Below are 11,481 nucleotides of genomic sequence, written 5' to 3'. Positions count from 1 at the left end.
TACTTAATTTTATACACCTGTGGCCATAGAAGTGATTGGAACACCTGATTCCAATAATTTGGATGGGTGAGCGAATACTTTTGGCAATATAGTGTATATATAAATGTATTAGAGGTCACTTTAGTAGAGATGTGAAATGTAACCTAATTTGCAATTGGACTATGGAGCATTAATTATTAAACATGATGTACTTGTATGTATACGTACATTAATGCTGTACGTATATTATTTTCAATTGTCAACAATGTAAACAATTCAAACTCACAATGTTCAGTAATGATCCAAATCCAACAGCTCCTTTATTTTCAAAAAAGTTTCACTCCTCTATGTACAGTTTGTGCAAAAACATTAAAGGTTTCAAGGACTACATTGTAAGTTCATATCAAGGCACATACATGGGACAATGACAAACTATTTGCAATGCCAAAAAAGAGAATAAAATGTTGCTTTGGTTCCTATGCATCTCACTGAATTATCGAATTAATCCAGTCTACAACCAAAACACAGCAAAACAAAAAACCAAAAGAAAACCTTAATGCAACTGAGTGAAGGAATTATCATGATAGATAAATGCTTTCTTACTGTTAAAAACAGTCTGACTGTATGAAAATAATATTTGAAAAGTTCTGCTCAACATTCCCAAATATGTTATGGCTTCAGTTTGCCAATATTAACATGACCACACAGATGTGTTCAGAGGCCTTTATATTCTCAGAGAAACCAAATCAATTTGATATCTCCATCTTATTACACAAAGCTAATCAAACAAGTGCCCTTTGTCAAAATTAAATAATTGGCAATTGTAATTTTTTGCCACATCAAAAGGTATGAACCTCCTCACAAAGAGTAAAGAGATCTACATGCTCTTAAAGGTCTTAAATGTTTTTCAGCATCACTTGGAATAGGGTTTTGTCTAAATGACCACCATTAACTGTAATTATTCCCATATGATTTCATGTGCTTCTTCAGGAAAAGGGTCAACTATGTGCTGAATGCAGACAGAAGCTCAGAACGATCCTTACAGAGAAATACAGACACAGAAGCACTACTGTGTTTATCAGCTCATCAGAACTCAGAACAATATACACTTCAGAACCAGTGAGTGAGTGTGACTCATTACTATGCTGAACGGCGTCCTTTCTCTAATGTCATCTTTTATTGTCTCACTAGCTGTCAGCAGTAACTGCCATTCTGTGATTCCCTTTTGGTTCTTTGTTCCAGCATCCGTAACAAATGCTGTTATCAACAGTTCCTCGTCTTCAAGCCACAAAGTGGTTTGACATTCTCTAAACTAACCATGGCTAACTACTGCACTACTGTAGATGAAGCGTAGACCAAACCTGTTCACTTCTATCATGAACTTGTCCCAGAATTTTAAAAAAGCTTCCAGGCAAGCACATACAGGCTGGACTCGGTCTGGGCACTTCCGTTCTATGTGGTGAGAACACATCTAGAATAATTTGCACCACTTAAAACAGCATTAGACTGCTCCTTGTCAAAAGCTACTGGAGAAAGCCATAGTATAGATTTATGTGACCAATGGATTAACTCCAGTTATTTATTTGAATTCCCACCACTGCATCCATTCCCAGATGCCTATCCAAATGCCTAAATGTGTCTGGGCTTTTGTGTTCACAAATGTACCTCTGTCAGTAAGAGTTAGGAGGATTTTATGCTTTACTGTGACTGTGGGACTTTGGGATGAATGGTTAATGGATAGCACATCAGTTAAAAGGCTTTAAACAAAAAACAGAATAAAGGTCCTTTTTTGTCCTAGGGCTATCTTAGGAGATGATGGTGCACTGTGCAGTGAGGTTGTACAAAGTGTGAAAGACTTTGATGACCTAAGACATCCAGCAGCCCTTCCTAGGAGATAAACATATGTTTCTGCCACATGAAAAACATTCTCCTGGGTTTACACATCAAACACGTAGACAGATCAAGGCTGCATTATTAAAATGTACAGTTACCATATCCATAATAATCCAAGCCCCTTCATATTAGTCTTCTAGTTTATGATTCAATAGGTTTCCATGTATTTGTTTATTAAAACATTGTCACGTCAAGATTTGAGGTCGCCAACTGCCCTTTCCTCATCTTCCTTAGCCCTCCTGAATCTGGCAAACCTAATGTCTGCATATTAGTTTTTCCTCTTTGACCCAGGGATTATGAGTGGGGGGATAGAGAGGCAGGACTCTTTGAACTTGGCCCAAAAAATTAAATCTTGTCAGAGCAAATAAAGTGAATGAGTAGCAGTGCATAATAAAGACTTCTCCATTGGTAAGCCAGAATTCCTAACTAGGCACCCTGCTTTAGAAAACCAGCACAGCATTAAAAATAGTTTTAATTGCACTCATGCAAGGATCTGAAGGCAGACACATCTCAGAGCTCTGGCATGTGCCAGTTTACTTTTCCAAAGTAACCTTTGTTGGGGGCGTCAATTCATTATACTATCTGATGAAATGCCTAATTAAATGAGCCGTGATCAGAAAAGCAGAAATAAAAGGCTTAGCTTTTTAAGTCAGAGTGGGTACTATACCTGTGGAATGCTCCAATTCAACAGATAGTTGGGGGAAAAGAGATAGAAAGAGACAGACAGAGAGATAGAGAGAGAGAGAGAGAGAGAGAGAGAGAGAGAGAGAGAGAGAGAGAGAGAGAGATGTATATAGTGCTCTGGTCTAATCTGTAAATCTTTCAAAATAATTAGAAAGGGTAATTGGGGCACACAAAAGAGAGACACACAGACTGTCAGTTTAGATTAAGTGTCTCCTGAATAATTCAACATTGAGGAACAACTTGTGTGAGCCCACAAAGTTAAATGCTATTCAGAAAGAAAAAGACAAAACTAGTGTATTTGTACCAAAAAAAGACCAACCAAAAGACCAAAAAAAGCAACGTGAAATAGAGGAAACGGATCATTTGAGTGATGTTGAAAGAATTCTATTTCTGCAGTGAAAGTTGTCCTCAAGAGGAAAAAACTGCCCTCTGGTGGCCGCAAGCAAAGACACCTTTCCTGGTGGACTGCAGAGCACTACTTTCATTCTCACTAGTTCATTCAGCAGTGTTCACATAGCCATATAGAGGCCTTGGACTGTTGAAAAGTTCGACCTTTTCTCTTCCAATGTGACTTTCACAAAAGCTCATTTCCTGAGCAACTTACACTCTCTGCCACATTAAGAAAGTGCACTTCATTTCTTTACAAAAAAAGAAAAGCTGTGCTCCGGTTTTTATTTCACTGCAGGCTAATCAGCAGTGTTTAGTTTTCCCGACCACTCTGTTATCTTAACTACTGTTCAATGAAGGGGTTGCTGTATTTCAGAGCAAAGGGCATATTGTGATCGTGTGGTTAACAACATATCCAGGCCCACGCTAACACCCATGAGGCCCACGAGAGCGGGAGAATGCTGCAGACATCCAATGTGCCATGATTGTACAAACACCACCCCAGCAGCCTTTAGCAAATCCATGGCAAGCCCAGTAACTACAAAACCATCCATATCATATTTACTAAGAAAAAACTGCTGAATTCCACATAATTATCCATAGTATAAATTATCATGTAGAGCCAACCTGTAAATATATATATGTATATTGTACAGTATATGTTGAACTACATTTTGAAAATGGTTGTAGTATCACGTGTGGCAGAGGTCCACACTGGGAACATTGCTGTTCTTGCAATATGTGATACTATTGTTACTATGGTGGCAGTCTCTGAATCCAGTGCCTCCATTTGGTGTGTAGATGGGCTGAATTCTGAAATCACCCTTTAAGAGCTGCTCATTGTTCAGTGAGACTATCTGAAAGCTGGTTTCAGTCATTTCCAGGATGGAGTTATCCTTTTTAGTGCCAGCTTCGCAGTAGTCGTCCTTTCTCCTGCCCCTATTATATTTCCATTTGGACGAGGACGACCTGCTCTTTTTGTGCATGTGCCAGCAAAACAGGCTGAGAAGAGTTACCAAGACAACCAGCACGACCCCACCTATGAGGGCGGCTAGCAGGAGCGTGGAGGTGTTGTCCTGCTGGGCGGCCTGCTCTGACTCCGCCTTGTTGGAGCTGCTAGACACAGACTTAGTCTTGACCTCAGAACAAATGGTATCCTCTCCTGGTCTGTAGCTGTTGAGCGTGTCCAGAACATAAACACAGATACGGTAGACAGATCTGGGCTCCAAGTTGAAGAGGCCAAGCCTGCGTTGACCTCCTGGCACTGTCCTCTCGTGGCTTATGTCCGTCATTAAATTCTGACTCCTCTTGATCCAAGTGACTTTGTAAGCGGCCACAGTAAAATAGGACTCCCAGTTTACTTCTATGGAGGTGGAGTTCAGAACATACAGGGACATTTTTAAGGGGTCATCGTAGGGTGGAAATGGCCCAGGGGGAAAATGAGGCCCTGGGGGTGTGTGACCAGGAGAGGGTGGGTAGAATGACGTGGATGAGATGGTGCTTATGTGGGTGGTTTTGGAAGGGTTGGTGGTTCCGTGAGATGTTGAATGTGATGAAGGTAATTGAGTGGGAAATGGATAGAGCTCTGTGCTGTCTGGGCACTCAAGGGTATCCAGTGTGAGTTCTCGGATTACCATGCCCCGCACACTCTCTGGTCTGTGGCATGTGAACCCACGAACATTCAGAGAGGGAGGCAGAGACTTGAGCCAAGCAATAACCCATTTAATTGTACAGTCACAGTGCCAGTTGTTGTTCCTAACGTTGAGATACATTAGGCTTCTCAGCCCATCAAAGACTCCCTGTGGCAAAGCTTGAAGAAGGTTATTGGAGATATCCAGCCTCTCCAGCTTTCTGAGGTTGGAAAATGCTGTCACAGGAATCTCTTTCATCTGGTTCTCATGCAGGTTGAGTTTGATCAGGGATGTTCCAGGAAGCAATGGTGGGGGGGTTGTAAGAGAGTTACGGGACAGAGACAGCTCTCTCAGGTTGACCAAATTCAGGAAGGTTCCAGGAGCAATTGCTTCATCCTCCAACAGGTTCCCATCAAGCAGCAGCCTCTGTAGGCTGGTGACATTCTGAAAGGCCTCCTCATCTACATCAGCGATTCGGTTCTCATCCAAACGCAGCTCCTGCAGGTCAGCCGGTAATCCAATGGGGACACTGCTCAGGTGATTCTTTGTGAGGAAGAGGACCTTGAGGTTGACCGCTTCCCGAAATGCCCCCTCCTCCACGCCTACAGTGGAGATGGAGTTATCATCCAAGTGCAGCTCTTCCAGCTTAGGTAGCTGGGCCAGCGCTGCCCTAGATATGGTCTGAATGTTGTTTTCCTGCAGATGAAGCACCTTTACATTCCTAGGCAGGTTGAGGGGGAACTCGTCCAGCTGGTTCCCATACAGGGAGACTGTTTCCACAGAGGCCACGTTGTGTAGCTCTAATGGGAAGCCAGCATTGTTGATCTGATTGTTGTGGAGGAACAGGGTTTTGTACCCCTCCTGTACTCCCAAAGGAACAGATGTCAGACTCTTCTCATTGCAGTAAACGTATGTCTTGTCGCAGCGGCACTCTTTAGGGCAGGAAGTGACAGGGCCAAACTGCACGTGCAGACTGAGCAGGACAGTGAACCAGAACCGAACAAACGAGGTCCAGTCATTATTCCACAATCCCACATGCAGCTCCATTATGAGAATCACAGAGAAAATGTGAAAGAAAAACAAAAACACACAAATATGTAGTTTGAGGGAGAACAAGTAATTCCAGCAGTGGTTGAGGAAGTCCTTTAAAACATTAAGTTAATTCAGAGTTCACAGGACAAAGCAGGAAATTGAGGTGTAGTCCTTTTGTAGTTTCTAGTCCTCCACTTTGTAGCGGTAGTCTCATTAGAGGGCACAGGCTCTGTGACTGGCGCCATCCATGCTAGAACATCAGAGCATGGCCAGACTCGTGCCGTGTGTCTGGTCCAGTTGAAGCCCGTGCGAGACGTCCGTGGCTGCTGTGAGGCCAAGCGGCCCAGGCGTCCTCTCGTCCTGCCTGGCCGTCACACTCTGATGGGCCTGTACCCAGGACGCTTCCAGGGGGCGGGACATCTGGAGCCCGGGACCTGAGACACAAACCAGGGGACAGGAGAGAGATCAGTCCTCTCACAGGCTGGGGGTTCGCCATTAAAATTCAGCAGCCTTTTTTTCTTTCTCTTTCAACACTAGGACAAACACTCATGCGCACACAAAGGGTCTTGTATTCCTGATTTTATGGGGTGTGTCCATTATTACAAATAAACTTTAAAAAATAATATTTTTTTTCTGCAAAAATGTGTTGCCACAATGTCAAATGCCATGTTTTTGTTTTTTTTTACATATATACAAATACACACAATGCACTACTATAATGTTGGGGATTTTGTAGTGACAGTACACAGGACAGTAATTGTGAATAAATAATGTTGTGCCTAAACCCCCCTCACACACACACACACACACACACGCGCACACACACACACACACACACACACACACACACACACACACACACACCAAGCTTTCAAATATACAAGTTCAGCATCATGAGATAATTATCTTCTTTGATAAAGCCATTAACATCTTCAATTACAAATATCAGAGCTAAAGCCAACATGTAAAATGTACGCGAGCAACCAGAATAACACTTTAATGCTACACAGACAGGCATGCTGGTTTAAGATATATAAACATACATGTTGTATATACAGTGTGACAGTGCACTATGCCAGTTGTTAGGTGATTTGAAGCTCTCCTCCCTGCTCATGGTATGCTGAAAATGTGCCACATGGGACATGCATATTTCACGTGTGCTCGAGCTGAAGTATGACAGGAGAATGACATGCAGTGAGATGGGGGGTGAGATGGGGGTGAGATGGGGGGGTGAGATGGGGGAGGTGGTGACAGCACAGAGTAACAAATGCTGCCTGTCAAATGAAATGGGATTTGAGGATAATTTAGCTTCTCCACTTGCATTAAATGATCGATACAGGCTATTTCTCCCTATGCGGAGGTGTGGAGTATACACAAGGCTCATGGAGATCATATGAGATGACAGGAGACCCACAGATGAGGTTTAACTTATTCTATAGGTTTGACGCTTGAAATTTCACATATTCTCAAGGCTTACTTTTAAGGCCATAATATATGGCATATTATGAGATGCATCTCTTTGTTTCAACCCAAAGCTCTACAATGGACTGCTAAGTAATTGAACATCAAGAAATCACTACCATATTTGACCTATTCTGTTTTATTCTTTTAATTATCCAATTATCTAATGCTTTATTTATTTTTGACTTGACAATCACTTATATGCTTAAAATCGCTTTGTCTTTCATTCACTATGGAATAACACACCACAGATGTCACAATTATAAAACTGAAAACTCTTTGTTGGTCGTATGGTTCCGACAGGCTCTTGTCTAACAACTGTCATATTATATTCGCATTTAACATATGACTTTCCTTATCAGGGGTGAATTTATCACTGAGTAGGGAAGTCTCCACAGATAAGTAACACTAAAGGAGTGGGGAGGGGTACGTAACACACAGGAAGCACACAGCAAATGAACATCAAAAAGTATATATCAAAGCCAAAAGCACACACACACACACACACACACACACACACACACACACACACACACACACACACACACATATATATACATTATATATATATATATATATATATATATATATATATATATATATATATATATATATATATATATATATAATCATACAATTAGTACATCATAAAATGTTAAAGAAGTTGTCTGCTATGTGTCAGGTTAAATTGCTGTTCATTTAAATTATGCTGAAACAAAGTGACAAAACAAACCACGTAATGTTACATTAGTAAATCAGACGTACAAAAATACGTCTAGTCTGTCAAACACTGTAAATGACTTTTCCCGAATGCAACATTATAGGTATTTTTGTCAATTATTGTGCATTCGTATATTAAATCAGTATGCTCTACGGAGCGTAAAACTACGCATAGATTCATTGGCATTAACTTCAAACTGTGGAGTACAAGTAATCACATTTTTGTGCGTTTGCACGATAATCCGAGAGACTGAGAAACGTAACATTCGAGCGTGCCACTAACCGGAAGAGGAGAACAGTTTTAGGCTGGAATCGATATTAAGTCTGAAAATGAAAGTTTCAGGCTTAAACATTTGAACGAGAAGACGAGCGGCTCTGGGAAACTTCAAAAGACAGAAAAGCGAAGAGTGTGATGAAGAACCGCGCGAGGCTCGTGTGAACACACCCGCCAGGGCGGAAACACAAGCTGTGTAGATCTTTAACCAGATGAAAAATAGATATACGAAATAGATATACGAAAATCATTCACCTGATACATTTGATAAGAATATCCGAATTATACATTTGCACACCGAATGAGAAAACGGGCTTACACAACCACATTATTGTAAAATGTGGTTTCAGCAAGTGACACAAACACACTGAGAAACACTGTTTTGATGAGATGTTTGAAACTCGATGAAACGATGTTGTGTGGATAGTTCACAATGTCTTCTAAACGATAAAAGCCGCCCGGTCGACATACGAGGATTACTTTATTACACATAGAGTAACGAGCCTCAAACAGCCTTCTCCCCAACACCCGTCTGTGAGGTTATACCTTGTTAAACCTGCTGTTATCCATGTTGTGCCCAGCCCTCCTCAGGCACATGAAGCACTTTTCCTCCCGCTTTGTTCTTCATGCGGTCGTGGTATTGGACCGGACCCAGTGATCCATCGCCATTCCAGTACCGTAGAGTTTTAACCAGAGAGTTTGGACCTGCTTCCCAAGCCGTGTGTGTGCGGACCACATAGTGACTCTGCCCGGGGACTTTCACCCCGTCCTCCTCACGGTCACTCTCCTCACCCCGTCCTCCTCACGGTCACTCTCCTCACCCCGTCCTCCTCACGGTCACTCTCCTCACCCCGTCCTCCTCACGGTCACTCTCTGCTCACTTTAAACGGTTAAATGTTGCATTAGGGAAACGGAGCTGGACCGAACTCACATCCACAACATCTTTTCTTTGCGCGAAAGCACCAACGGTCCCTCAAAAAATATGTACATCCGACTCGTGACATGTCGTGTCCCACATCTCGGCAGCGAGCACAAAATAAACCCAACAACTGCCGCAAATGTTTACCGTGGAGTGTGTGGCCGATCTGTTGATCTACGCACCTCCTCACACACTCTCACACACTCTCACTCTCTGGATCACACTCCTCGTTTCTCTCCGTCCCTCCTACCCCGTCCTAAGTAAAGAATGCGTTGTCGCCACAGACTACGATGAAATTGCACTTTAAATTGTCGTACTCAAGATATTTTTGTTTTTTGTTCAATCCACGGGTAGCAGCGGATTCACTATTATTGATGATTATGGAAAAACAAGAAAACGCATGTCGCCCTGATGCTTCATATCACCGTTGTCAAACGCCCGTTATCGTCCACACTTAACTGTCATAATGGATTTTTAAAATGTTGTTACGCATTTTATGTAAGTTATCCATCTTTGTTTTTGTCAGCCATCCCACTTTTTAAGTGTTCCTGTGCATTTATAGATATTGCTTAATACTCAATTGGTATTACTTATTGCTCTCTCTCTCTCTCTCTCTCTCTCTCTCTCTCTCTCTCTCTCTCTCTCGCCTCTTCATTTCTTTCAATCTATCTCCCTATCTGCCTTTCACACGCGCGCGAGCGCATACACCCACTCTATCTATCTATCTATCTATCTATCTATCTATCTATCTATCTATCTATCTATCTATCTATCTATCTGCACACACGCACGCACACACGCACGCACACACACACACACACACACACACACACACACACACAGGCCTACACCTTGCTTATTACGCTTTGTCGGGTACGTGCGCAGGTCCGTGCTTAAACACCACTGAAATATAACATGAACAACGTGCCAGTTTCTATATTATTATCACGGGCGGGATATTGCAGATTATATATCAAGTGACATTAGATGAACACAGAGACGCCGGAGAGACATTAACGGACGCCACAGTGATTAGGGGTGCATCATTAAAATCAATTTGCGATGGTTAGTATTTCAGTACTAAGGAGGGCCTAAGAATCTCCACGGACATGCGGGAGCTTACATGCGTCTTTCCTGCCTTTCTCTAAATAAACGCGACGTGGATCTGGCCTCCACTATTTCCCTCTAGTCTATACTTACTGTCTCCAGAATTTCAACTTCCCACCAACCATTTTTGTGACTTTCTCAGCGCCATTCATGTTTAATTTTGTCTGCTAGATTTCCAAGATTGACTGCCTCGCCCTTCTGAGTCCACAAAATATAATTCCGACATGAATCTAGCTGCCATACTCAATATGAATTATATGTATACGGAACACATTAATCGCGAGGCGGAAGTAACCTGTTTGTTTGTTTACAAGACCCTGTTAGTTTGCAGGAACTAGTTTAAAAAATCTTTATAAAAATTTGGCCAGCTGACTTTTAATCTATCTATCTGTCTATCAATAGAGTTTTAATCTATGAAGTTCAAGTCTTCTTCATCTGTATTGGGAAATTGCATGATAAATAGAAAAGGAGACTCCTGATCTGACAAAGACACGGTTCTGGATGAGGAAGCTTCTCCACATGTTATCAGAGGCCACACTACATGCAACATTGGTCAACCAACATGCTACACACTACAAGGCAATCCACACACTACAGCCAACCATACTCAGAGCGTGAGATGCATACCCGGAACTCTGTTCTGGACCTGGTGTTCCTCACTGTTACTGTTAGCTTATTATGTAACCATCAATGCAAACATTTAAAAATGCAGTGAAGTTTCCCTTTGACAATATAAGATTTACTAATGTTATTTTATACTGTTACATTGGTGAAAGAAAAAATAAAGCAACAAAATTATTCTAAGCTGTATTTCTAAAAAATATATTTGTTAGATTCTAAAGCTGCATGTCAGTTTCATCATAAAATGAATATCAGGCATTTCAGTTTAGAATCTTTTGCAAGATGGTAAAAGGCAAAATAAATAATGTGAACACAAAACTTGTACACTATACACACACACACACACACACACACACACACACACACACACACACACACACACACACACACACACACACATATATATATATATATATATATATATATATATATATATATATATATATATATATATTTTTTTTTTCTTTTGTCATTCTGGTGAGTTTGACCGGTTCGATCATTATTACAGTTATACTGTTATAGTAAGTAGAGTTCTCTCTGTTTTGCTTGCTTGGCCAGTGCTTGGTGTTTTGAGCAACACCATCTCTTCCATAGGAAGAAGAGATGAGCCTCTATCTGAGGTCATGCAACCAGCACTTTCAACAGAAATTTAACTGCAGCCTTTAATTAACTTAATGAGAAGCACACGCGGCTAAAAGCACTATAACAGAAGAGAGCGAGATACACAAAGATGCAGGACCTGTAAGAACATCTGGGAGGTTCTACCTCCTCTT

At 41.6% G+C, this 11,481-nt stretch overlaps 1 protein-coding gene across 3 annotated transcripts in view; it reads right to left on the bottom strand.

Annotated features, from left to right (window-relative positions):
* Positions 1–280: 280 nt before the first annotated feature.
* The window catches only part of flrt2 (fibronectin leucine rich transmembrane protein 2), a 37,300-nt gene continuing 26,099 nt past the window's right edge, over positions 281–11,481 (bottom strand). For 2 of the 3 annotated variants that reach the window (XM_077018094.1, XM_077018093.1), the window contains exon 3: positions 281–6,040. In XM_077018094.1, coding sequence (XP_076874209.1) covers positions 3,636–5,621 — 1,986 coding nt within the window. In that variant the 5' untranslated portion in view covers positions 5,622–6,040 and the 3' untranslated portion in view covers positions 281–3,635. Of the gene's footprint in view, positions 6,041–8,607; positions 9,523–11,481 lie in introns of those variants that run through there. The other variant, XM_077018092.1, reaches the window with a different exon arrangement.

This window comes from Brachyhypopomus gauderio, chromosome 9, assembly GCF_052324685.1.
Source record: "Brachyhypopomus gauderio isolate BG-103 chromosome 9, BGAUD_0.2, whole genome shotgun sequence".
NCBI classification, from domain to species: domain Eukaryota; kingdom Metazoa; phylum Chordata; class Actinopteri; order Gymnotiformes; family Hypopomidae; genus Brachyhypopomus; species Brachyhypopomus gauderio.
This window is presented reverse-complemented; position numbering and strand designations above follow the sequence as displayed.